Raw genomic sequence first — 27,846 nt, 5'->3', positions numbered from 1 at the left:
GTGTGTGTGTGTGTGTGTGTGTGTACATACTTTCATATCTATACTATTCTAGCCCCAAAGCAATACGTCCCAAACATAAACTGTATAGAGTCACAGCGTGGCTCCGCCATTGTACAGTTCTGAAGCAAAAAAACCTCTGTGAAAGGCCCAGCCATTGGTAGCAGTTGTGCAGCCAGAGTCTGCACAGTACAGACTGTGAGGGATTCTGGGAGAATCTGAGTGGCGCTAGGTAACAAAACTAATAACTTAATTTTTCTTTTGCGAGTCTAATCACTTCTTGACTCTACGTCCTGACATATTTTACAATCCCAGAAAAAAATACACAAGAACGGCAGCTGTCAATTATCATAAAATGTGACATAGTACCTTGTTTTTAACCTCTCATAACTAATGGAAATGTAACTGTTCAGAAGAAAAAAAAAGACTTAAATACAAGGCAGCCAAATTATATGTTCAAAATCATGCACCTCTGTGTGCCTGAGGGAGAGGGAGGGAGAGGGAGGGAGAGAGTAAGAGAGAAAGAGACAGAGAGAAGTGAGAGAGAAGAGATGGGGGTTTATGTGTGTGTGTGTGTGTGTGTGTGTGTGTGTGTGTGGGTGGGTGTGTGTGTGTGTGTGTGTGTGTGCACGTCGGTATGTATGGGTTGGCTGTGTGTGTGTGTGTGTGTGTGTGTGTGTGTTTGTGCGCGTGCGCATGTGCATGCGTGTGTGTGTATGGGTAGGCTGTATGTGTGTATGTGTGTGTATAAGAGAGTTTGGGTTGGCTGTTTAGGCTTAGTAAACAAAAACCTGTGTTTCTCTGTCCCTCAATGACCTCATCAGTCCGTAGACACAGCTGTGTGGTTACCATGGTGATCATCATGATGATGTCACACTGAGTGTGATCTGTCAGTTACACTTTGGAACTCCTTTGTATCCACTGATCTAAGCTGGAGTTTTGGGCTAGACATAGGTCCGAACAAACTGCATTTATGCTGAAACCCTAAGGGCTAGAAGAAAAACAAAAACATTGTGAGAATCTGGGGACTCTGATGAACAAGATAATGTGCCTCCCACGATTGTAGGATTAAAATAGACCGCACGAGGGCGATTTGCAAATGTAGTTAGGAATGAAGTTGATGAGAAATATAGGTCAGATTTTAACATTACTTCAGATTACAGGGATGTGACGGTTTCACTCACACTGAGGCGTTTTTTGGCAAAACAGTACATTTCTGGGGTAAAATACTTAGTTTGTAAGTAGCAGGAGAGTTCAGGGAACGTCAAAATGTAGTTTTTATTTCTCTGCTGTGAAGATTTTGGAAGTTATGACAATTCATTGGAGAATGCTGCAACCTGTCATCAGCCGCCTCGCTCACTCTACTTTCAGACATTCCGCACTGGAGGAGCTAAGGTTTCAGGGCAAAAACCAAAAAGTTTATGTTGCTTCAACAGTAAAATCTCAAAAACTGTAATAGATATCAAAAAAGTAAAGTCATACTCATAGAGCTGAAAGATCAGTGAACATTTTAGTGCAAAAATGATGCCTGTAAGTGGAAGTATGCCAAAGTCTTAGCATCTCATAGTTAGTGGAAATTTTGGGCAGTGAGAGGGAGAGATTCCTAGGTTCCCCATTCATTCTCTATGAGTGATTTTTCACCGTTTTTGGCCAATAAGTCGGCCAAAATTTGGCGAATCGGTGAAAAAAATAATAGCACACCATTCCCGGCCGAGCCGCACATTTTGATGTATAATTTGTGGGGGTTTTCTCAAAGCCCTTGGAGGAGTAGCGAGCCAAAATTTTGGCCGGAAGATGATGAAGAAAAAAGGCGAAACGGGAGAGCATTAGGGGCTCGTGGCTTCGCCACGAGCCCCTCTCCTGCATAGCTTGCTATGCAGGAGAGGGGCTCGTTCGAAGCCCGAGCCCCTAAAAAGAGGCGAACGGAAGAGCATTAGGGGCTCGTGGCTTCGCCACGAGCCCCTCTCCTGCATAGCTTGCTATGCAGGAGAGGGGCTCGTTCGAAGCCCGAGCCCCTAACTAGACAATTTCCACGGAAATCGTGAGAGGGGCTCGGGCGGCGGCTGGGCTTTTTGCAGTCATTAAATAGTTTAGAAACACCGATATGACCAGACCTTGTTTTGTACTGACTTCTGAATGAACAGGTGTCAAATTATCCCATGCACAATGGAGCGCGCTTCGCGCGCACACTTTCATATCTTGAAAATGTTCAGAAACACAGATGTCACCAGATCTTGTTTCGGACTGACATAGCAAAACACTTCTTAACATTTCTTGTTTCTGATTCAACAGGTATCAAATAACCTCATGCACAGTGATGCGCGCTTTGCGCGCACACTTTCATATCTTTACTGTTCAAGCCCCAAAACATTATGTCACAAACATACACCTACATATCACAAGACATGGGAGAGTGGCTGGTTATAAAGCCTTAACCCCAAATAAGCTCTTAAGAACTTGTTAGAGTACTTGTGTTTGTGTGTGTGTGTGTGTGTGTGTGTGTGTGTGTGTGTGTGAGGGAGAGAGGGAGCGAGAGGGAGCGAGAGGCAGCGAGAGGGAGACAAAGCGCGAGGGTGAGAGAGAGAAAGAGAGTATTGAAAGGAAAGGGGGTTCATGTGTGGGTGTGTGTGTGTGTGTGTGTGTGTGTGTGTGTGTGTGTGTGTGTGTGTGTGTGTGTGTGTACACTTTCATATCTAAACTGTTCTAGTTTCAAAGCAATACGTCACAAACATAGACTGTATAGTGGATAGCGTGGCTCCGCCATTTACAAATGCACAGTTCTTAAGCCAAAATACCTCCGTCAAAGGCGCAGCCATTGGCAGCAGTTGTGCAGCCAGAGTCTGCGCAGTACAGACTGTGAGGGATTCTGGGAGAATCTGAGTGGCGCTAGGTATCAAAACTAATAACTTCATTTTTCTTTTGTGAGTCTAATCACTTCTTGACTCTACGTCCTGACATATTTTACAATCCCAGAAAAAAAACTGTGTGTGTGTGTGTGTGTGTGTGTGTGTGTGTGTGTGTGTGTGTGTTTGTGCGCACGCGCACGTGTGTGTGTGTGTGTGTGTGTGTGTGTGTGTATGGGTTGGCTGTACGTGTGTATGTGTGTAGAAGAAAGTTTGGGTTGGCTGTTTAGGCATAATAAAGAAACACATGTGTTTCACTGTCCCTCAAAGACCTAATCAGTGATTACCCACAGCTGTGTGGTTACCATGGTGATCATCATGATGTCATAATGAGTGTGAAGTGGCAGTTGAACTTTGGAACTCCTTTGTATCCACTGATCTTAAGCTGGATTTTTTGGCTAGACATAGGTCCGAACAAACTGCATTTACGCTGAAACCCTAAGGGCTAGAAGAAAAACAAAAACATTGTGAGAATCTGGAGACTCTGATGAACAAGATGATATGCTTTACAAGCTGGTAGGATTAGAACTGACCGCAGGAGGGTGATGTATAAAAGTAGTTAGGAATCAAGTTGATGAGAAATATAGGTCAGATTTTAACATTACTTCAGATTACAGGGATTTGACGGTTTCACTCACACTGAGGCGTTTTTTGGCAAAACAGTACATTTTTGGGGTAAAATACTCCCTTTGTAAGAAGCAGGAGATGTCAGGGAACTTCGTAATGTAGTTTTTATTTATCTGCTGTGAAGATTTTGGAAGTTATGACAATTCATTGGAGAATGCTGCAACCTGTCATCAGCCGCCTCGCTCACTCTACTTTCAGACATTCCGCACTGGAGGAGCTAAGGTTTCAGGGCAAAAACCAAAAAGTTTATGTTGCTTCAACAGTAAAATCTCAAAAACTGTAATAGATATCAAACAAGTACAGTCATACTCTTAGAGCTGAAAGATCAGTGAACATTTTAAAGCAAAAATGGTGCCTGTAAGTGGAAGTATGCCAAAGTCTTAGCATCTCAAAGTAAGTGGAAATTTTGGGCAGCGAGAGGGAGAGATTCCTAGGTTCCCCATTCATTCTCTATGAGGGATTTTTTGCCGTTTTTGGCCAATAAGTCGGCCAAAATTTGGCGAATCGCTGAAAAAAATAATAGCACACCATTCCCGGCCGAGCCGCACATTTTGATGTATGATTTGTGTGGGTTTTCTCAAAGCCCTTGGAGGAGTAGCGAGCCGAAATTTTGGCCGGAAGATGAAGAAGAAAAAAAAAGAGGCGAACGGAAGAGCATTAGGGGCTCGTGGCTTCGCCACGAGCCCCTCTCCTGCATAGCTTGCTATGCAGGAGAGGGGCTCGTTCGAAGCCCGAGCCCCTAATAAATTTTTTTGACACAGAAGAACATATGCTGTGAATGCATTACTGCATTCACAGCAATTATATTATGTTGTAGTTGATTTTGTTCAGAGTTACTTTTAAGTATTGAGGAAAAAACACACACTTTTTTGACCAAACCCCATGATTCTGTTACTAGTCTGATATTAGTTGTAGAATGTGTGGTTGTCAAGCCAACTGTCAGGATTCTTACTATTACAACATGTGTTGTTATCGTTGTTTCAGAGCGGAAAAGTCAGTAGATCAGTTTACCCCCAGCTGGCTCACTTTACGCCCTTGATTTCTCTGGTCTGTCTCAGTTTACCCCTAAGCTGAGGTAAAGTCACTACGTTTTTTTTTTAAAAAACAATCATATTTTCCCTGCCCTTCATCCTGAATATGTTCTGATGATTTCTATTGCTAGGAAACATCCTTAAGTATTGGGAAATATGTAAATTTTACTAACACATCATTTCAGCTCGCTTAGAGGGGCGCAAATGTAAAAACTGTCTCACATAACCCGTTCTCCCCTATATGAACATAAATAAAGTGTTTCATAAAAAAGACAAAAGAACAAAATTCAGCTCATTACATTATTTTTATTTGAACATGATTAAAATCTTTTTAAGTTGGAAGACAGTATTCACATTTACAGGAATAATTAGCAGGTTATTTTAAGCAGAAAGAATATCAGTGATTTGAAAATAAAAATCTTCAAGATCTCCCTATTCTGAACTCTCTATATAAAAATATAACAATACCAATGATGAGAAGAAAAGTGCATTTTTATGTATGATTCTAAGCTTTAGGTTATTCTGTAAGACTTATGTGTGTAAAAAATGTAAGAGGCATGATGCATGATTTCTAAAAGACTGAGCTAAAACACTGATGTGTTTTTGAAGAACATATGAACTGTTGATTTAGAGGGGGCAGCTTGTTAAATGTGTCATCTCTCTCTTTTTATTTTAAGTATCACCCTCTGCAGTTTAAAGTAGTTTTTTCAAACACTCTTCGAGCATCATCAGCGAGCACGTCCAGGAAAATGTTGAGAGCCTTGTAGATCGTGACAAAAGAAAGAATCATCGATACTGGGATCCCAAGTATAGGAATGAATCTAGACCCTTCCTCTGCTGCTATCAATGCAACAAGGCTTGCAGTTTGAACTAAGAGGTTTGAAACAAGAGCAGGAGTTAGTACTGTTGCTGCAAGAGGTGAAGTGACCACTTCCTTTAATTCCTCATAAGGAACACCAGAGTGGTACGACATTTTCTTGAGTGAGGAGATATCAAGACCAAACGCAAACACATATCGAGTGATGACACCAACCAGAAGACTGAGATCAACAGCAAAAGAGAGACCAGGAACTGGTACTCCAGCTACAGCTGCAGAGAGAGTGGCAAGGTATTTAATTTTGGACTTGAAAGCTTTTTTCTTTCTGTCGATCATCTCCAGGCTGGTGTTGGGCATGGCTAACTGAAACGCTTCTCTCTTGAGATCAGGAAGTTCTCTCTCCAGGGTCTCAGCTAAGAGAGGGAAGTCAAATTGTTGGAGGTCAGGGCTGGAGACCAGGAAGACCTGAGGAGACTCAAAACCTTGATCCTGAAGACCTGTGACACATGAAGAAACAAAAATCAAACAAATGAAATGTGTGTGTGTGTGTGTGTGTGTGTGTGTGTGTGTGTGTGTGTGTGTGTGTGTGTGTGTGTGTGTGTGTTTGTGTGTGTGTGTGTGTGTGTGTGTGTGTGTGTGTGTGTGTGTGTGTGTGTGTGTGTGTGTGTGTGTGTGTGTGTGTGTTCCAGGATTAATCACACCTACTTTGGATGCAGGTTTCCCTGATTTGTGTGAGAGTCCTTTCCTCACTGAACTCTCTCTGGGATCTTCTCTCATTTCGTATGTTGTCGTCGATCTTTGAGTGAACAAAGTAGAACTTCTTCTTCTTCTTTTGAATCTCTTTTGCCAGCTTTACATCATTTTCTCTGAAGCGATCAGATATGATGACGAAGAAGTCAAACCTCTCAAATTCAACCAGCTTCAGGTACTTTGCAGCTGTAAAATCCGTGGTGCCGATACCAGGAAGATCCCAAAATATCACGTTGGGAAACTTTGGATGGGGGTACGGTGTGACCTCCATGGTGGTTTCTAACACACCAGTTCGAGCAGCTCCCTCAGCATCACCACCTACCCCTCTGATGGCGTTAACAAAGGTGGATTTACCAGAGCCAGTCTCTCCCGTTACAGCAATATTTAGCGGGATGTTTTCTTGTTCGTGCAAATACTGCTGGAGAACTGCAGCAGCTGAGGCTTCATCATTGTTCAGTAGAGCTTCTCTAATTTCTCGATCAACTGATCTTGAAAATAGATTTCCCATGGTGCTTCTTGAAAACTGTGAGTAGAAAAGAAGTTTCACAGTGAAGACTATTTTCTATCAATTTTGAGAAATAAATTTCTGCAGTTAATTAAAATAACTCCCAGGATCACATAACAGAGACAATCTACTTTTGTATTATGAAGGCTTTACTCACCAACAGTAGAAACAGATGAGACAACAGCAGATCCCCGTCTGAGTTCACCCCTGAAGGAAGAGCAGAATAACAAAAGCATAGAAACAGGAGAGGAGTTTATCAGAGTCAAAGAGTCCAGCCCTTCAGACAGCAGCCAATAATAAGTCTTTCTCTTGGTAAAAAAAAAAAAAAAAAGAAAAAAGAAAAAAGCACAGAGTGGTTATTCATAGAGCCACTGACTTACAGGAAACATGATGATTTATATGACACATAGAGTTTCACACCATCACAGCGCTGCAAGAAACTAAATCATAAGCTCATATTTTCTTCTATATCCTGCTCTGTTTTTAAAGCAGCTCCAAAACAAATCCTCCCTTTATGACTTCTGCTTTTGTCTGTTCAGGAATGTTTTAAACTGGAAAGCAGCTTTTACTGACTTTGTGTTCAAGTGATGACGACACTCTCACATTTCAACACATTTCACAAATAAAACTAAGAAACAAAAGTGTGGTAATGCAGGAAAAAGGTATTTCCTGTCTTCAATAATAATAATAATAATAATAATAATAATAATAATAATAATAATAATAATAATTATTATTATTATTATTATTATTATTATTATTATTATTATTATTATTATTACTATTATTGTTATCATCATTATTATTATTATTATCTCATCAGATTGAACTCCCATTGTTTGCAACAGGTAGAATAAATTGTGTTATGAACATGCTTCTTTTAGTAACATTGTTTACTTAATGCTAATGCTAATGCTGTTAATCATCATTAGAAGAGTGAACTCTCATCTTCAATATGGCATGCAAAAAAAAAAAGACATAGGGAGCTTTTGTCACTGGCAATGTCCAATGATATTCAGATACTGTAAAACACAAGTTCTAACCAGACAGAATGACAAAGCAATAACCAAACTCATCAGATTGAAACACTTCCTGGAACATGAGACACAATGACCACAACATTTATGGTCCATGCACCGGCCCCTTAAACCCCTGAAACCAATTCTGGTAAAATACAAGCACAAGTCCTGCATTACACTCAAAGTGCAGTTCTAAAACACTTTTTATTCTAAAAACACTACACACAAGCTCATTGCCCTACTATGCACACTGACTCATCCCATGGTCAAACACCTGTCACACAGTTTTACAATTTGCTCTCAGAGCTTTAGCAGTAAAGGAAAACAGGTGAGCTTTCTGCTTGGTGCAATCATGCCAGCATTGGAAACAGAGGCAGAGCCAAAGGAGTGGGAGATAGAGGAGGAGGATGGGGAATGCCCAGGACCGTAATCTCTATCGAGATCTGAGCCACTGTGGTTGACCATGTGGTCGATCATGGTGTAACAGTGAGGGAGGCTGGGCAAAGGGTGCAGCTGAGTTTGAGCAGTACACTGTAGCATCCATCATCCATCAACATCCGGACGTTCTGAAATGTGAATAGGTAAGAAATCTACTCTCACTAGAAAACTGCAGGACAGCATATCAACAGTAACAACAGCTACAAAAAAAAAACTTCTTTCATGACCTCTGTCTGTGCTCTGTTCAAAATGTGCGAGGTTTGCGGCTCTTGAGCAGCTCTTTCTGACAGTGTGTCAATCTGGTCACACGCTCACATTTCAGACCGAGGCGAGTTGTGCAAAATAAGATCCCACAGCACTTCCTGTATCAATGATCAACACAAACACGCACAAAAAAACTCTCTTCATGCACAAAACAACTTTGTCTCTTTGTTTCCTGCTCACTGTGTGTGCAACTTGTTTCACTCACAGTTTGCTTTATCAAACCCCCTGAAAACACAACATAACAAATAACAGTTCAGTTCACAGCAGCTGAGCAGCAAAGCAGTAAAGAATGCTGCAAGCTTCACAGGTCTACCTGGGCTTCAATCTAGATTCATCATCTCCAAAATTCATACCTATGTACCAAAATAAATATACATGTACAAAAAGTTGAAGGTGTTTCAGGCTGCTCTTTACTTCCTGTAATGCATGAGTGCCCTCTGGAAAATGCTTGAGACTCCTCACTTGGTGCACCTCATTTCAGACAACAGCCTCTTAGAGTGAAGCCAAAACTGTAAGAGCTCCCATTTGTGAATGCCCTCTAAATTATAACAAACAAAGCAAAACTCTGTAATACAAAAATGCTGATGTATTTACCGTCATGGCAGTTCTTTTGTTTGATTCTGCCTTGACTCTAAAATATGTCACAAGTGCCAGTCAGCTCTTTCTGAGGCAGTCTTTTGGTTTTATCTCTAGCGCAGAGGAGTTTGAACCTTGGCTAGCAATAATGTTGTTTTTTGTTAATCAGTTTTCTTTTTTTAAACCACTTTTAGTAGGTACTGAACCCTGCAGTTTACAAGAGCTGCAGTTTTGGAGATGTTTTGAACTAGTGGTCTGAATGTCACAATTGGGCCCTTTATATTTATTCATCTCTACAATTATTTTTTGATACTAATAATATATTTTTTTTCTTTCTTTCTTTCATTACTTAAATGAACTTAACATAATTGAGCTATTTTAATGTCTGGCTTTTACTGTAATTATCATAACATTTACCTTTCTTTATCTATATATCCACTTTATTATTTATGTTGTTTTATCTGTTTTGTACCGTTTTTTTGTCCTTCTACTTTTTCTTGCCTCTGGTCCTTGTGGTTTCATATGTTGTTTGGTTCTTGGGCTGTCTGGGTTCTTTCCTCCATCCTCCATGGGTTTCTCTGCATTGTACATTTTGTTTTATCACCACTTGATATGAACATGTTCATATTTCTAAGACAAAGAACCAAAATCAGCTCATTGTGATGATTTTATTTGAATATTATAAAGTCTTTAAAGAGGATCAATCCTCTGACCAGGATTAAGAAACCGTTTCATATTTTTTTTTTTTTTTTTTCCCTTGTCCTGTTCAGCGTCACGACAACAGAATTATGGTCTGGCTGCCGTATTGTGCAGAACACATTTGCTTTTCCAAAGGGAGCCGTTAATGTATAGAGCTGCCCTTGAGTGTTAAAATGGTACTCTTTATTAGTGTTTTTTTTTTTTTTTTTAAATTATATATATATATTTTATACATAAATACACATACATATATATACATACACACACACATACGTATGTATGCACATATATATACATACGCATACATGTATCCATACAGTTTCCCTCCCGTATATTGCCAAGTTTGAAGATTACTGCTTAACCAGAACAAGGTGATATCAGGAAAGAAACAGTGAAAAAGGAAAAGATTGTAGAGAAGAGACTAGACAGGGGGGAGAGAGAGACAACAAAACAACAGTAGAGAACAACCACAACAACTGAACAGATGACTACAGACAGGAGAAACAAATAACCAGCTACTGAGCCTGAAAGAAACCGTTTCATATAAAGGATAAAAAGCTTCAGTGTTTCAAAATAAAAGACAAACACAGATCACCTGAGGCTGTTCGTAAAAAAAAAAGTACAAATAAACATAGAAGTATCTTTAAGAAAATTTCATTATTTGTGATATTCATTCTGCAGTTTGAAAAACTTTCCTGAAGATGTGTCACGGAGCAAATCAGAGACTCAAATGCAGGACAACAAGGAGACACAGCAGACCAGAAAATCCACAACAAAAAGTTTATTTACAAAACTGAGGACACAAAACAGGCACTGGCCACTAGAGGGTAACAACTTAGGAGTCAGGCTAACTAAGAAGCTACACAGGAAACTAACTGGCTAACTGAGGCTGTGCTGAGATTCAAAAGAAGATTAAATGAGAACCCAAACTGAGACTAGAATGAAGCTAAAGAAAGAAGCACGCAACCTGCGTGATAAAAGCCAAACTGGGGCAAAACTAACTACACTACCTCACTACTGAGTTCTCCCGAGAGAGTAGCCGACCCAGGAAGAGAGGGGCAGCCTTGGAGGACAGCCTGACCGAGAGGAGAGCTTGAGGGGAGGCAGGCTGAGGAGGTGTGCGGCGAGGCAGGAGAGGCTTCTGGGCCCTGTTCTACGAAGCAGAATTACTGCCTAGCGAGGTAGCTTTGAGGATAGGTTCCGGATTCCCTGTTCTACGACACAGGATCACTCCTCAGCGAGGCGAGTCTCCATGGCAATGTACGCTGAACGGCTAACCTGCTCCGGGGCAGGTTAGGTTCCAGATCGAACTCGCGGACTATTAAAACCCCGCCCACTGACCAATGAGCCCTCACCAAAAAATGGCTTGTCCGTTCTTAGAGGATCCCGTGGACATCGGAGCCCGACCCACTCTCTTTTTCTGATGACCACCTTTATGAAAGTTACCGCTTTTCCAGGGAGGGGTTGGTAGTACATGACACTTTCTACAGGTAGTTAAAGGGAATGAAGAACTCTCAATGCCGTAATAAGATCTTCAATGCCAACACTTCTGTTCCATGACAATATTTTATTGCCCGTATTAAAATTGTGACAGGAATTCATGTAGGGCTCATGTGGGCTACATGTCTCACAAAAAAATGTTAACACGATAGGAATGAACAAATGAATAAATTCATCCAAGAAGTGTGTTGCATGTTACAGTAAAAGTGCATGGTGAACAGTGCTATTTCAGGATGATAATGGCACAATAGATTTTTGTTTTTGCACTACACCACTACACTTACGCATTTAGACTGTCAGCAATTTTCTGCCAGCACTCCTTCCGTGCTTTAGCAGCGGCGACGGTGTTGCTTTTTACGTTAATTACATGTTTCACCTCGTCATACTTCCTCATGATCACCTCCTGCTCCTCCTGTGTGAAGTATGCGGTCCTTCTGTCTCCGGCCTGCTCTGACGCTCCAGACTGCTCCATGTTCGCGATTGGTCAGATGCAGCGGGCTCCGCCTTATATGCGTGCACGCGCTCATTGCCTAGCAGGATCCACTTATGAGGTTGATAACCAGCGTCGTAAAACTGTGTGGCGAGACCGCCGGCTACCGCGTTCAGTTCAGCGAGGTAGCTCCAAGGCTATCTCGCTAGGCTGAACTTGCTTCGTAGAACAGGGCCCAGGTTAGAGAGATCCAAAACAGGTGATTCAGGCAGAGTGGGTCCAGAAGCTGTGATATTGGAGACAAGTGTTAGCATTCCAAAGCGTAATGTGGAAAACTGGCGACAAGCTTAACTGACCGGGGTATGCAACGGTCTGGCTCCGAGTGGTGACTGCAGACTGACTTTAAGGCAGAGGAGGGGAACTGCTGGTGATTACCAACTGCCTGCACCTGGTTGCACTCCACACACCTCACTCACGCCCACCTGGGAAAAGGAAAAGAGAGAAGGGAGGGGGGAAAAAAGGAGGCTGCCACTAAGCAGAGCTAGAAGCCCTGACAAGATGACTTTCTATCCCTCTTACTGTCCCAGTTTCTCACTGTGGGGCTCAAACCAGAGCTTTTTTAAACACTCTTTGTATCTTTGTAGTGTCCATGGATGTGTCCTCTGTATTCCTTTCAGTCGCCATCTGTAGCAGCTCTTCTTCTGTGTGCTCCGGTTCATACAGGTATCCTTTTGGTTCCAAAGTGAATGAAACTTCATCGTCGCTGTCATAGTCACTCATTTTGAATTTCCTACGCTGCCTCACAATCCTTAGAGTACAAACAAAAGAATTACGATACTTGATCAAACTTACACGAGGCTAAAACCGACGCCCGAAGCATAGCTTGTTTACAGTCCCTACAGCTGAAAGGAGGAGGGGGGACGGAGCGCACTGGAGCTGCGTGGAAGGATACATGACCAGTTATTTAGGTCCGAAGACTTGATGCACTTAAAAAATATTTTATGTAGCGTACTCTTAAACTGTGGTATTACTTTTTGATTTTAGTTCTTGTAGGCAGAGAAAATAGCTTTTGAATCTAGTACGGTATTTCCCTGTTAGCGCCTATTTCCTTGTCACCAGCGATTACAGTTTGTGTCTTACTGAGGGAGAGGAGACAACTTTCTAATGTATCTAATGTCCTTAGTGGTCACATAGAGCTCATACAACCCCACTTCAAAAAAACTGAACTATCCCTTTAAAATATATATATATCTTGTACAATTTAAAAGTGCTGAAGCTCAATAAAAGGAGGGAAAAAACAGAAAAAACAGCTGCTATGACTACAAGTTTTTTAAATAAAGTTTATGCCTTCAGAACATCAGTATCACTCTCTGCTGTACAAGACAACTTTCTGGAGAACTCTTTTTGCATCGTCAGCAAGTACGTCAAGGAAAATATTGAGAGCTCTGTAGGTGAAGGTAAAAGAGAGGGCCATTGATGCTGGGATCCCAAGTATGGGAATGAATCTGGACCCTTCCTCTGCTGCCATCAGTAGGGCCATGCCAGCAGTTTGAAATAATATCTTTGAGATCAGATCAGGAGTTATTTTTGTTGCTGCCAGAGGTGACTTAATGATGGCCTTTAATTCCTCATAAGGAACACCTGTGTAGTTGGACACTCTCTGTAGTGAGGAGATGTCCAGATTAAACGCGAACACATATCAAGTAACAACACCAACCAGCAGGGCCAAATCAACAGCAACAGAGAGACCAGGAACTGGTACAGCTGCGACAGCTGCAGAGAGAGTAGCAACATATTTAATTTTAGACTGAAAAGCTTCTTTCTTCCTGTCGATCATCTCCTGGCTGGTGTTGGGCATGGCTAACAGGAAGGCGTTCTTCTTGTGTTCAGGAAGTTCTCTCTCCAGGGTCCTCAACAGGTCAGGGAAATCATAGAGGTGGGGCTTATGGCTGGAGACCAGGAAGACCTGAGGGGACTGAAAACCTTGATCTTGAAGGCCTGTCACAATAAATAAATAAATAGACTGAAGGGTTATTTTTACAACTTAACTTCTTTTCTGTATGTGTGATCTCAACAGAGAACCACTGGAATTGAAACCAGGTTCTGATCTGTGGATCTCAAGTGTCTCATCAAACCTCTCTGTTTTTAATTTTTATGTGTGTTGAAACAAAAAAAAATGAAAACAAACATTAAATTTTCAGAACATTAACTCTACACTGTCTCTACCCTCACACTTCATTTAGTTTAAACAGGACCTGGGCTCAGTCTTTGATTTATATTTGACTGTTTAGGGTTACCAAGTTTATTTATTTTTTAAATATTCCTGAGTCTGGAGCTTTAGGCTGTAAGTTCATAAAGTTACAAATTGAAACATTGAGTCAGTTACCCTGAGTGCAGTTGTTCTTGATTTGTCCAAGGATCCTTGCTTCATCAAAGCCTCTTTTTCTTTTCCCATTATCCATGTCCTGGTCAGTCTTTGAGCGAACAAAGTAGAACTTCTTCCCCATCTTCTGAATCTCCTTTGCCAGCTTCACATCATTTTCTGAGAAGCGCTCTGATGAGATGATGATGAAGAAGTCAAACTTCTCAAATCCAACCTTCTTCAGATACTCTGCAGCTTGATATTTCAAGGAGCCAACACCAGGAAGATCCCACAGTTTGACATTGGTAAAGTTAGGATGGAGGTACGGTGTGGCCTCCTTTGTTGTTTCTATAACACCAGTAGGAGCAGCTTCCTCCTCATCATCATCATCGACTCCTCTGATGGCGTTAACAAAGGAGGATTTACCAGATCCAGTCTCTCCAGTAATGGCAATATTTAGAGGAACATTCTTCTCTTTCTCCAAATACTCCTGGATCTTTGCAGCAGCCAGAGCTTCATCTTTTCTCTCTAGAGCTTCTTTAACTTCATCTTCAAGTGATTTCCTTGAAAACAGATTTCCCATGATGCTTTGTGAAAACTGTGAATAAAAACAGTTTGGCAGTTTGAGATTATTCTCAACTATTGATATTTAACTGCTAAATATCTCGTTCAAAAACAAATATCACAGAATAAAACAGTAGAATATGTTAGCACAGCAACACACCAAGCTTGCCTGCACAGCAGAGCTGGTGTTAATTTATGAATCTAATATTAGTTAGATTGATTACTGTAACAGTGTCTTTACAGCTCTCCATACAAAATCAGTCAGACAGCTGCAGCTGGTTCAGAACGCTGCTTCTCGATTCCTCACTAAGACCAAGGAAGTGGATCACATCAGTCCAGTTCTGAGTTCAGTTGATCTGCTTTTTAGTTGAGTTTTAATTGTTTCCTTTTAATATGTTTTCTCTGTTAGGCACATTGAATTGTCTTGCTGAAATATGCTATATAAGTAAACTTGCCTTGCCTGCCTAATATTAGCACAGGCAGACATGAGTTCTCCTCTGTCCATAAGACACCACAATCAACTAAAAAATATATCATCACACAGACAAACCATCTTCAGAACACATGAAATATATATGTTAACCCTGTCATTAAAGTTTCACATGATGATTCATTATATTCAAACTCAACAGACCAGAGCACTGTACCAATGTGTTCAGGCTGACGTAAATTCCTCCTCTCTGTAAAAAGCTGAGCTGTCAAAATAAACAGCTGATTTAAAGTCTCATGAATCCTCATCATCTCTGACCTACCTGTACCTGTTTCTCACTGTGATCAGAAGCTCATGGACTTGTACTGAAGATTTGAAGCTCCTGGAGTCCTGACGGAGAAACACATCAGAGCAAAGCAGAAACACTGTCAGAAAAACGTCCACAGTGAGATTTAGTTCAACATAACTTTATCAGAGAGTCCAGCCCTTTGAGCAGTAACCACTCAGAAGCCTTTCTGTTAGTTAAAGACCTCTGATTGGTTGTTGAAGAGCAGCTGACTTACAAGAAACATCCTGATTTAGAAGAAACAGTTTTCAGATTTTCACAAATGTTATAACTGAAACAAAAATCTAAAAGAACTTGTTTCTGTGAAACAAATGAAAAACATAAGACACTGACTCGGAGTTTTATGACATTTCATTTCAGATCACTCCACATGTTCAGGGCCGTTTCAAGGAATTTGGGGGCCTCAGGCAAGATGGACATTGAGACCCCCCCTGAGCCGATCAGTCCAGCCCTACGGTTTCAGTTCACTCACACTTTATATCAAAAACAACTTCAACCAATAAGTACAGTTGTACAGTAACTAAATACAAAATTTTCATTCAACAATCATTACATTTGGAATAAAACACTGCGAAGGACACGTTATTCAAAAACAGCATGTAAAGAGTGCAGGTAAAAAATAAAAAAAATTACACACACATACAGTACGGTTAACGTTTCAGGCATCACGTGCAATAGGACACATTGTTCAAAACAACATGAAAAAGTGCAGGTTGCATATTAATTTAATAGTACAATATAAAAAAAAACTACACACACATTGTGTAAAGTTACTGGCTGCAGGGATCATGAAACTGGCTGCTGTGTGCTGTTAGCTACTACTGAGAGGGGCCCCCTTGAGGGGGGATCCCGACTCCCAATAACAGTGTCAGTGCACCTTGGCTGCCAGGGGGCACGCACACAGTTTGTCGTTGCATTTTATTCATAACAGTTGTTGTCTTGGGGCCCCAGGCCGGCAGGGGGCCCCAGGCAATTGCCTGGTTTGCCTGCCTTATCATTACAGCTCTGCACATGTTCTTTGTAGATATGATGGCTTCATGAGATCACAGCTGTTTCCTCAGAGTGTCTGTTAAAGCTGGCTTATCTCATGGTGTCAAGGATAATTCTCTGGTGTACACAAGCTTATAATGAAAACTATAACAGGAAACACAATGAGGTAACACTTTATAATATGGCCAAGTAGTAGCAATGCAGTAGCACTGCAATAGCAGGGTAAGAGTGCTGCAATAGCACTGCAATAGCAGGGTAAGAGTGCTGCAGTAGCACTGCAATAGCAAGGTAATAGAGCTGCAATAGCACTGCAATGGTGGGGTTATAGTGCTGCAAAAGCACTGCAATAGCGCTGCAATAACGCTGCAATAGCAATACAATAGTGGGGTAATAGTGCTGCAAAAGCACTGCAATAGTGAGGTAATAGCGCTGCAATGGTGCTGCAATAACGCTGCAATAGCACTACAATGGTGGGGTTATAGTGCTGCAAAAGCACTGCAATAGCACTGCAATAACGCTGCAATAGCAATACAATAGTGGGGTAATAGCGCTGCAATAGTGCTGCAATAGCACTGCTATAGCACTGCAATAGCTTTTCAATAGCGGGGTAATAGCGCTGCAATAGCGCTGCAAAAGCGCTGCAAAAGCACTGCAATAGCGCTGCATTAGTGCTGCATTAGTGCTGCAATAGGTTGCAATAACGCTGCAATAGCACTTTAATAGCGCTGCAAGAGAGCCGCAATAGTAGTGCAATAGTACTGCAATAGCGCTGAATTAGCACTGCAATATGGGGGTAATGGCACTGTAATAGAGCTGCAATAGCTCTGTGATTGAGCTGCAATAGCACTGCAATAGTGCTTCAATAGCAGGGTAATAGCGCTACTATAGCGCTGCAACAGTGCTGCAATAGCGCTGCAATAGTGCTGCAATAGCGCTGCAATAGTGCTGCAATAGCACTGCAATAGCACTGCAATAGCGCTGTAATAGCACTGCAATAGACTGAAGTCAAGCCAGCCCACATGCTGTTTTGTGGTGTGCGCATATTTGGCACGTTAGGGTTATAGCCACAAATGCCTCATTTCAAGGTAAAAGAAACTTTCTACACAATCCAAGGGGACCTCAGATAGTAGGTGACCTAAATCTCATGTGGGATTTCAAAATAAAAGTTCTCTTTAATTTAAATTTCACTATATTTGGTCAATATATAGATTTATGTATTAAAGAACTGGAAGTTATTACTGGACCATTCCACATCAGAGTGATAGTTGTTGACCTCAGGATGACAATCAGGAAAATTCACCTCATTCTGATGTGGAATTTCAAAATAAAAGCCTTTGAAACTTTCAAATTTCACTGTATTTCCTGAATATGTAGATAAATTATTATTAAAAAATCTGTCATTATAACTGGACCATTCCACTTCAAACTGATAGTACTTGATCCAGGATGTCACTCAGAAAAAATCAGCTTATTCTGATGTTTAATTTCAAAATGAAAGCTCTCTAAACTTTCTAATTTCACTGTATTTTATCAATAATTACATTAATTAAAAAACATGTCCTCATTACTGGACCATTCCACTTCAGACTGATAGTACTTGACCTCAGGATGACATTTATAAAAAAAACAGCTCATTCTGATGTTTAATTTTAAAATTAAAAGCCCTTTAAACGTTCAAATCTCACTCTTTTTTAAAAATTAAATACATATCTATATATTGAAAATATAAAGTGATATTTGAAAGATTAGAGGGCCTTATTTTTGAAATTCTGCATCAGATTTTTTTTAAATGTCATCCTGAGATCAAGTTTATCAGTCTGAAGTGGAATGGTCCAATTATGATGAGAGGTTTTTTAATTAATGTAATTATTGATAAAATACAGTGAAATTTGAAAGTTTCAAGGGCTTTTATTTTGAAATTCCACATCAAAATGAGCTGAATTTTCCTGATTGTCATCCTGGGGTCAACTACTATCAGTCTGAAGTGGAATGGTCCAGTAATAACTACCATGATTTATATATATATATATATATATATATATATATATATATATATATATATATATATATATATATATATATATATATATATATATATATATATATAAATATATAATGACAAATACAGTGGAATTTAAATATTAAATATATAATATTAGGGCTTTTATTTTGAAATCCCACATAAGAGTGAGGTCACCTACTATCTGAGGTCCCCTCTGTTTGTGTGGAAGGTTTCTTTTACCTTAAAGTGGGGTATTTGTGGCTATTATCGTAACGTGCCATATGTGCGCGCATCGCAAAAAAAACTTGTGGGCTGGCTTGACTTCAGTCAATTGCAGAGCTATTGCAGTGTTATAACAGTGCTATTACCCCGCTATTGCAGCGATATTACTCCGCTATTGCAGCGCTATTACCCCGCTATTGCAGTGCTATTGCAGCACTATTACTGGGCTGTATTATAAAGCGTTACCAATGATTTTGAGGTACAAAGTAAACTTTTTGACTAAGATTATATTTTGTTTGGTCTTTATACTATTCTAGATAAAACCATGACTGACTAATTCTGACTTGTGTCAGAATAAACTGTGGTTTCTAAGGCTAAATGTGATGCATTTTTTCCATGCTAATTTCAGTTCACTATGCTAATACAGCTAGCAAAACACTGGCTGACAGGGGTGGGGGTGGTCGTAATACATCTTTAAAAAGTGTCAGAATCATCCCTCAATGTACAACTAAGAACATTTTCTTGATTTTGATAACGTTACATTACGCCTAGGCAGTGGTAGAAAAAAAAGGACTGACAGGTGTGCCTGCAGATGTTTTTAAAAAAGCATCTGATGAAGTCACAAAGTACAGTACGCCAGTCAGATCAGTCACAATGGCACAAGGGATCTGCCATGTTCCTGCAAATCACTGCAGAAGCTGAGGGTCCAGTGATACCCCAGTGTAGGTTACTGGACCCAATGATGTCCAAGTGTAGGTTACTGGAGAAACAGAAAGGTTTTTTTCTGAGGTACACAAGGAGATTTTACACCTCAAAAAAGAATAATAATAACCACCACTCAGGGTTACAAACAACCATTTGTCACCATTGTAACTTTGATTAAAAATACACACACACACACACACACACACACACACACACACACACACACACACACACACACACACACACACACAAACATTGCTTTTGTTAGACCTATGTGGTTTCAACTACATTGTAGTGTTTGAGCATACAAACTGTAAGGGTTGAACTCTTGAGTCAAACAGGAAGTGGGTTATGGTCAGTCACAGAGAGAGACATTGGGCTCTAATTTCGTAGACCAGGCGCAAGCGCAGGCACACCTGCCCTGCGCCGGCCTTCGCCATGCGGACAGGGCGTGACCGGCGCACTTTGCAAGTTTCCTGCAGTGCCAAGAGAGGCGCAGAGGAGCGCAGATCTGTGAGTCCACGCCTCCCTCCGCGCAAATAGAAGGAGGAGAAGAGCCGTGAGTGGGTTTAACACAGCCGAGTGCTGTTTTCACCAATCAAATGAGCGCCTCTCCTCGCCTTTAAATGCCCTGCGGCCGAGGCGCAGCGTCTGATTGGTCTGAGTGATCCCCAGCACCGCGGAAAGTGTGCTAATAGACCTGGTAGAGGAGTTGGTCAGAGCCGCTGTCCCTGCAGCAGGAGAATGGACAGCGGGGCACATAGGAGGACACGTAGCGCATCACCGTGTGGGCCAGCTCCCGGGACAGATGTAATCTGTTCCTTTGTCATTAATAGGAGTACAAAATGAAGAGACAGTTACACAGCTGGCCTATCCATTCAGAATACTTTTGATCCACCTGCACTCCTGGTTTGTCATCACCAAATAGCAGAGCCTTTGGTGATATACTGTATACTCTCCCAGTGTCTCCGCCTCATCTTCCTTACAATGATGTACTCCATCTTTTAGATCACGTTAAGAATAAAGGCAAAAACAGAGAAATATGGGAAATCACAGGTAAATCCTGAGTGACACACATTTATTTTGTCTCTTTTTTCTTCGTCTTTTCTCTCCCTCTTTTCTTTAAATTAAATGAAATGAGAGAACCAGATATATACTCAGTATCAGATGTTAAGGCAGTTTATTGTTTAATTGTAAGATGTGCATCAAACTTCCAGCTGCCGTCAGGTTTACTTTCCATTATGACAAACGGCTTTAATCTGACATCAGATGTGACGGGACAGTTAATAAAGATATAAATGTATATGCTGGTTCAGGAGGTTACATTAAATAGCGATTACTGTGATTGTTTATTGCATCAAAATGTGCCTGACACTCTGGAAACCTGCCTCTGAGGCTTTGTTGACATGTGCGCACATGTGCCCCTGTCACCAAATTACAGCTGCGGAGGGTGTGCTCCCCTTTATATAGACCAGGTTGGAGCTGGCGAGCTTTCAGCGCACTTTTTTGGCACGAAATTGTCACTGCGCCAACATGAATATGCTGACACCTCCTCCTGGTGCGCCGTCAACTCCCCCTGGCGCGCAGTCACACCCATCTCTGCGCAGATGGTCTACCAAATTGTCATACTGGCAGCGCAAGGCGGTGTGCAGCACAAAATTAACACTGCGCAGGGTGCGCCAGGCTTGCACCTCCTGTGCTGCCCCATGAAATTAGAGCCCATTGTTCTGGATTGTTCTATTTCAATAAACCTCTTTTTGAGGCAAGTGATCTCTTTTTTTGCTTTTACTGTCTAACTTTTACAACCTACCCTAGAAGTGGTATGGTTGTAGCAAAGGACCACCATGTATTTGACATCACCTAGTGAGGTCTGTGATATTCTTGCAGAGCTTTGAACTGGTGCCATTTGTAGTCAACAAATGTGGGAACTCCCCTATTTGTAATTTCTTACTTCCACACCTTTATGTATGTATCTATATATATATATTTATGTATCTATATATGTATATATATATATATATATATATATATATATATATATATATATATATATATATATATATATATATATATATATATATATATATATATATATATATGTATATCTATCTATCTATATATATCTATATCTATATCTATATATATATATATATATATATATATATATATATATATATATAGATATAGATATAGATATATATATAAACAGATCAACTTGGATCTTGAAAAACTGAGATTTTGTGCTTTAAACATGTCTGTTGAATTATGGTGTGACAGAACTCTGTACTGTGACCACCAAAGGGCAGGAAACACTCTTCACCAATAACACAGGTGCAAAAAAGAGCTGGTAACAAACCTCTGCTTACTTTAAAATCTGAAATAAAGCTGTTCAAAATGACTCAAACCTTCACCGTGAACATAAATCACAAACTAAGACAAAGAACCAAAATCAGCTCATTGTGATGATTTTATTTGAATTTTATCGAAGTCTTTAATGAGGATCAATCCTCTGACCAGGATTAAAAAACAGTTTCATATAAAGGACAAAAAACATTAGTGTTTCAAATAAAAGACAAACACAGATCACCTAAGGCTGTTTGTAAAAAATACAACTAAACATTAAAATATCTTTAAGATTTTTTTTTTTTTTATTTATTTATTCTGCAGTTTGAAAAACTTTCCTGAAGATGACTTTCTGTCCCTCTTACACTCTCTCAGTGTCTCACTGCGGAGCTTAAACCACAGCTTTTTTAAACACTCTTTGAGCACTGTCAGCGAGCATGTCCAGGAAAATGTTGAGAGCTCTGTGGGTTGTGAGAAAAGAGAAGAGTACTGCTGCTGAGGATATAAGCAGTGGAATGAATCTGGACTCTTCCTCTGCTCTCATTAAAACAGCTGAGCTGGCACAATGAACTAAAACCTTCAGAACAAGAACAGGAGTTAGTCTTTTCACTGCCAGAGATGGAGAGATGACTTTCCTCAGCTCTGCATAAGGAACAGCTGTGTACCAGGACACTCTCCTTAGTGAGGAGAGGTTCAGACCAAACACAAACACATATCGAGTGACAACACCAACCAGCAAACCTAAATCAACAACACCAGAGAAACCATGATGTGGTAGAGCTACCACAGGTGCTGACAGACCAGCAAAGTATTTTACTGTGGACTGAAAAGCTTCTTTCTTCCTGTCGATCATCTCCAGGCTGGTGTTGGGCATGACTGACTGAAAGGCTTCTCTCCTGAGATCAGGAAGGTCTTTCTTCAGGGTCTCCTCTATCAGAGGGAAGTCATAGAGGTGGAGGTCAAAGCTGGACACCAGGAAGACCTGAGGAGACTCAAAACCTTGATCCTGAAGACCTGTGTCACAGAAAGATGGAGATAAATATTACCCACAAAGATCAAACAACATGCTTTTAATCTGATTCTACCAGATTAAAGTCCTGAATAATCTTAAAAGTCATGTTTTTATATCAGTTATTGATATTCAAAAACAAACTCTGCTAATAAAACACTTCATCTAAACCCCTGACCACACAGAGCTGTTCTTTTGATGGTTTCTCACCTACCTTGAACACAGTTGTTCCTGATTTGTGTGAGAATACTTTCCTCACTGAACTCTCTCTGCTTTCTGTCCTTGTCCCGTACGTTGTTGTCAATCTTTGAGCGAACAAAGTAGAACCTCTTCCCCATTTTTTGAATCTCCTTCGCCAGCTTCACTTCATTTTCTCTGAAGCGATCAGCTGAGACGATGATGAAGAAGTCAAACCTCTCAAACCCAACCTTCTTCACATACTCTGCAGCAGGATAACTGGAGGTACCAACACCAGGAAGATCCCAAAATATCACTTTGGGATAGTTTGGATGGGGGTATGATCTGACATCATCAGTTGTCTCTACAGATCCAGTAGGAGCAGCTCTCTCATCATTGTGATCCACTCCTCTGATGGCGTTAACAAAGGTGGATTTACCAGAGCCGTGCTCTCCTGTCACAGCAATATTTAGAGGACAGTTTTCCTCCATGTCCAAATACTCCTGACTCTTTGAAGCAGCTGTAACGGGAGGAGGTTCTTTATTTGTCTCCCTTCACGATCAGACAGATTCTCCAAGAAGCTTCTTGATCACTGTGAGTGAAAGAGAAGTCAAACAGTCACTGTTATCTTCTGGTAAACATGCAGAAATATCATTCTGTGATAATCTGACGACTTGCACTGAAAATTTATGATTGCATTATAAATAAAGTGTGTGGTACAACAGCTCATACAAGCTTCCTGAAAAACAAGTTCAACATTGATATCAGCAGAGACACCTGCAGGCTCAGCCTTCAACTACATGACACCAGGATCAACCAGAAAGAATAAAATTTTCTCTTTCATTAAAGTTTTACACGATGATTCATTAAACTCAAATCTGTGCAGACTGACATAAATTCCTCCTCTCTGTAAAAAGCTGAGCCATCAGAATAATCAGCTGATTTAAAGTCTCATGAATCCTCATCATCTCTGACCTACCTGTACCTGTTTCTCACTGTGATCAGCAGCTCGTGGACTTGTGCTGAAGATTTGAAGCTCCTCACCCTGGAGTCCTGACGGAGAAACAGATCAGACCAAAGCACTATTAGAAAAACACCCACAGAGAGATTTAGTTCAACATAATTTTATCAGAGAGTCCAGCCCTTTGAGCAGTAACCAACCAGAAGTCTTTCTGTCAGTTAAAGACCTCTGATTGGTTGTTGAAGAGCAGCTGACTTACAAGAAACATCCTGATTTAGAAGAAACAGTTCAAGTTGTACACTCTCACCCCCTGCTGGCTTAAAAACGTTAAATATTGAATGTTTTGTGTGACACCTCCACCTTTCAAAGCCATTTAATAATTTAGCTGTGATGTTTCATTAGTAAAATGATGGCGGCAGCTTGTATAGACAGTGTTTCAGATTTGTAAAAAAAAAAAAAAATTACTGAAACAAACAAAACAAAAAAAAAAAGACAGAGTTTCTGTGTAACAAATGAAAAACAGTTCCAGATGAGACACTTGGTGTGTCCCAAATCGCATACTTCCATACTGTGTACTCAAAATTTTCAAATTGAGAGTACTAAGCATACTACATACTTACTGGCTTAGTGTGCAAATATTGAGGGTGTAGTGCTGTCTCAAATCGCATACTGCCCAGCGCCGTACTAACCGGGAATGACGACATGATGTCGAACTGTTCTTCTACATTTATTTGGGACCAGCTCGACATCAAGCTCTGCTCGAGCCTGATAACGAGCCATTCATTTGAATCAGGTGTGCTGGAGTGGGGTAACATCTAAAACATGCAGGGCAGGGGGGTCCCCCAGGACCAGGATTGGGAAACACTGGCATAGCCTATCATTCGCAGAACAAAACAAACAAAAACAAGTTACACCACATACACAACGTCAACAGCTGATGGTGCTTGGTGGAAACAACACGTGTAAAAAACAACATCAATAAGTTACATTTATACATTGCTGTCAGAGGAGGAAATGAGTGTGTTAAGTGTCCACAGCTGCATACTCAAAATCTGGGACGATTTGAGTACATCATCCTGGTATTTTTGCAAACTCAATTTTCGCATACTATGCATACTGTTTTTCATTTCGACGCAGTATACTCAAAATTTTGAGTATTTGAGTATGGAAGTATGCGATTTGGGACGCACTAACTGACTCTGAGTTTTATGACATTTTATTTCAGATCACTCCACTTGTTCTTTGTAGATATGATGGCTTCATGAGACCACAGCCTAATTTAATGGGAAATGTGAAAATTTTACTGATACATCATTTCAACTCACTAAGAGGGAGCAAATGTAAAAACTGTCTCACATTACCCCGTTCTCCCCTATATGAACATAAATTAAGTGTTTCGTAAAAAAGACAAAAGAACCAAATTCAGCTCATAACGTTGATTTTATTTGAACATGATTAAAATCTTTTTAAGTTGGAAGACAGTATTCATATTTACAGGAATAATTAGCAGGTTATTTTAAGCAGAAAGAATATCAATGATTTGAAAATAAAAAACTTCAAGATCTTCCTATTCTGAACTCTCTATACAAAAATATAACAATAACAATGACAAGAAGAAAAGTGCATTTTTATGTATGATTTTAAGCTTCAGGTTATTCCGTAAAACTGACGTGTGTAAAAAAATGTAAGAGGCATGATGCATGATTTCTAAAAGACTGAGCTAAAACACTGATGTGTTTTTGAAGAACATATGAACTGTTGATTTAGAGGGGACAGCTTGTTAAATGTGTCATCTCTCTCTTTTTATTTTTAGTATCACCCTCTGCAGTTTAAAGTAGTTTTTTCAAACACTCTTCGAGCATCATCAGCGAGCACGTCCAGGAAAATGTTGAGAGCTTTGTAGATCGTGAGAAAAGAGAGAGTCATTGTTACTGGGATGAGTATGGGAATGAATCTAGACCCTTCCTCTGCTGTCATTAATGCAACAAGGCTTTCTGTTTGAGCTAGAAGGTTTAAAACAAGAGCAGGAGTTACTACTGTTGCTGCCAGAGGTGACTTAATGATGGCCTTTAATTCCTCATAAGGAACACCTGTGTAGTGGGAAATTTTCTTGAGTGAGGAGATGTCAAGACCAAACCCAAACACAAATCGAGTGACAACACCAACCAGAAGACTTAGATCAACAGCAACAGAGAGACCAGGAACTGGTACTCCTGCTACAGCTGCAGAGAGAGTGGCCCAGTATTTAATTTTGGACTTGAAAGCTTTTTTCTTCTTGTCGATCATCTCCAGGCTGGTGTTGGGCATGGCTAACTGAAACGCTTCTCTCTTGAGATCAGGAAGTTCTCTCTCCAGGGTCTCAGCTAAGAGAGGGAAATCATAGAGGTGGAGGTCAAAGCTGGAGACCAGGAAGACCTGAGGAGACTCAAAACCTTGATCCTGAAGACCTGTGACACATAAAGAAACAAAAATCAAACAAACTAAATACGTTTTTGTGTGTGTGTGTGTGTGTGTGTGTGTGTGTGTGTGTGTGTGTGTGTGTGTGTGTGTGTGTCTTTTGTGTGTGTGTGTGTGTGTCTTTGTGTGTGTGTGTGTGTGTGTGTGTCTTTGTGTGTGTATGTGTGTGTGTGTGTGTGTTCCAGGATAAATCACACCTACTTTGGATGCAGGTTTTCCTGATTTGTGTGAGAGTCCTTTCCTCACTGAACTCTCTCTGAGATCTTCTCTTGTCTCGTACGTTGTTGTCGATCTTTGAGCGAACAAAGTAGAACTTCATCTTCTTCTTTTGAATCTCTTTTGCCAGCTTCACGTCATTTTCTCTGAAGCGATCAGATATGATAATGAAGAAGTCAAATCTCTCAAATTCAACCAGCTCCAGGTACTTTTCAGCTGGAAAATTCATGGTGCCGATACCAGGGACATCCCAAAATATCACTTTGGGAAAGTTTGGATGGGGGTAATGTGTGACCTCCTTGGTGGTTTCTACCACACCAGTTGGAGCAGCTCCCTCAGCATCATCACCTACCCCTCTGATGGTGTTAACAAAGGTGGATTTACCAGAGCCAGTATCTCCTGTTACAGCAATGTTTAGAGGGATATTTTCTTGTTCCTGCAAATACTGCTGTAGAACTGCAGCAGCTGAGGCTTCATCATTGTTTAGTAGAGCTTCTCTAATTTCTGGGTCAACTGATCTTGAAAACATATTTTCCATGGTTCTTCTTGAAAACTGTGAGTAGAAAAGAAGTTTCACACTGTCGAGTATTTTCTATCAATTATGAGAAATAAAGTGCTGCAATTAATTAAAATAACTCCCAGGTTAACAAAACAGAAAAAGCTACTTCTGTATTATGAAGGTTTTACTCACCAACAGTAGACCCAGATGAGACAACAGCAGATCCCCGTCTGAGTTCACCCCTGAAGGAAGAGCAGAATAACAAAAGCATAGAAACAGGAGAGGAGTTTATCAGAGTCAAAGAGTTCAGCCCTTCAGACACTAACCAATGAAAAGACTTCCTCTTAGTAAAAAAACACAGAGTGGTAATTCACAGAGCCGCTGACTTACAGGAAACATGATGATTTACATGACACTTAGAGTTTCACACCATCACAGCCCTGCAGGAAACTAAATCATAAGCTCTTATTTTTTCCTATACCCTGCTCTGTTTTTAAAGCAGCTCCAAAAATATAAAAAATAAAATAAACAACAACAACAAAAAAATCTCTGCTCTTGACTTCTGTTTTTTTCTGTTCGGGAATGTTTTGAACTGGAAAGCAGCTTTTACTGACTTAGTGTTAAAGTGATGATGACACCCACACATTTCAACACATTTCATTAAAAAAACTAAGAAACAGAAGTGTGGTAATGCAGGAAAAAGGTATTTCCCGTTTTTCATGATGCAAATAATAATAAAAGAATAATTAAAAAGTTAATAATAATCTCATCAGATTGACTTCTAAGGTTGTAGACCAAGCGCAGGCGCACCTGCCCTGCGCCAGCCTACGCCGCGCAGACAGGGCGTGACCGGCGCACTTTGCAAGTTTCCTGCAGTGCAAAGAGAGGCGCAGTCAAGGCGCAGAGAAGAGCAGAGGTGCGCATCCATGCCTCCCTTCACACAAATGGCAGAGAGGGAGTAGAAAAGCCGTGAGTGGGTTAAACACAGCCGAGGGCTGTTTTCACCA

General features: G+C 40.5%; 4 protein-coding genes and 1 pseudogene across 4 annotated transcripts in view; all 5 read right to left on the bottom strand.

Annotated features, from left to right (window-relative positions):
* The window catches only part of LOC141806618 (interferon-inducible GTPase 5-like), a 73,012-nt gene extending 49,245 nt beyond the window's left edge, over window positions 1-23,767 (bottom strand). Inside the window, exon 1 of the mRNA XM_074692228.1 lies at window positions 23,692-23,767. The gene's annotated coding sequence lies outside the window, so the exon portion shown is untranslated. The remainder of the gene's footprint in view (window positions 1-23,691) is intronic.
* LOC141806917 (interferon-inducible GTPase 5-like) lies at window positions 5,107-6,841 on the bottom strand. The gene is made up of 3 exons (XM_074692633.1): window positions 6,788-6,841; window positions 6,081-6,648; window positions 5,107-5,872 (listed from the first exon to the last, which is right to left on the bottom strand). Exons 2-3 carry the CDS (start codon window positions 6,631-6,633, stop codon window positions 5,238-5,240), a joined length of 1,188 nt encoding a protein of 395 aa, XP_074548734.1. The 5' UTR covers window positions 6,634-6,648; window positions 6,788-6,841; the 3' UTR covers window positions 5,107-5,237.
* On the bottom strand, window positions 12,920-15,274 carry LOC141806750 (interferon-inducible GTPase 5-like; annotated as a pseudogene).
* On the bottom strand, window positions 21,766-23,792 carry LOC141806619 (interferon-gamma-inducible GTPase 10-like). Its single transcript, XM_074692229.1, has 3 exons — window positions 23,686-23,792; window positions 22,744-23,298; window positions 21,766-22,534 (listed from the first exon to the last, which is right to left on the bottom strand). Exons 2-3 carry the CDS (start codon window positions 23,195-23,197, stop codon window positions 21,912-21,914), a joined length of 1,077 nt encoding a protein of 358 aa, XP_074548330.1. The 5' UTR covers window positions 23,198-23,298; window positions 23,686-23,792; the 3' UTR covers window positions 21,766-21,911.
* Window positions 23,793-25,482: 1,690 nt separating this feature from the next.
* Window positions 25,483-26,878, bottom strand: LOC141806748 (interferon-inducible GTPase 5-like). Its single transcript, XM_074692414.1, has 2 exons — window positions 26,326-26,878; window positions 25,483-26,114 (listed from the first exon to the last, which is right to left on the bottom strand). Exons 1-2 carry the CDS (start codon window positions 26,876-26,878, stop codon window positions 25,483-25,485), a joined length of 1,185 nt encoding a protein of 394 aa, XP_074548515.1.
* Between the last annotated feature and the right edge of the window lie 968 nt (window positions 26,879-27,846).

Source organism: Halichoeres trimaculatus, unplaced genomic scaffold (assembly GCF_033239565.1).
Source record: "Halichoeres trimaculatus isolate MK-OKI-2021-1 unplaced genomic scaffold, fHalTri1.1 fHalTri1_scaffold_17, whole genome shotgun sequence".
In the NCBI taxonomy this organism is placed as follows: domain Eukaryota; kingdom Metazoa; phylum Chordata; class Actinopteri; order Labriformes; family Labridae; genus Halichoeres; species Halichoeres trimaculatus.
This window is presented reverse-complemented; position numbering and strand designations above follow the sequence as displayed.

What these genes read in the sequence shown, in the direction of transcription:
- LOC141806619 (XM_074692229.1), bottom strand. Translation starts at nt 23,197, where the DNA reads ATGGAGGAAAACTGTCCTCTAAATATTGCTGTGACAGGAGAGCACGGC. An exon ending in CAGGAACAACTGTGTTCAAG is followed by an intron (nt 22,535 to 22,743) that starts GTAGGTGAGAAA and finishes TCTGTGACACAG; the next exon opens with GTCTTCAGGATCAAGGTTTT.
- LOC141806917 (XM_074692633.1), bottom strand. Translation starts at nt 6,633, where the DNA reads ATGGGAAATCTATTTTCAAGATCAGTTGATCGAGAAATTAGAGAAGCT. An exon ending in CAGGGAAACCTGCATCCAAA is followed by an intron (nt 5,873 to 6,080) that starts GTAGGTGTGATT and finishes CATGTGTCACAG; the next exon opens with GTCTTCAGGATCAAGGTTTT.
- LOC141806748 (XM_074692414.1), bottom strand. Translation starts at nt 26,878, where the DNA reads ATGGAAAATATGTTTTCAAGATCAGTTGACCCAGAAATTAGAGAAGCT. An exon ending in CAGGAAAACCTGCATCCAAA is followed by an intron (nt 26,115 to 26,325) that starts GTAGGTGTGATT and finishes TATGTGTCACAG; the next exon opens with GTCTTCAGGATCAAGGTTTT.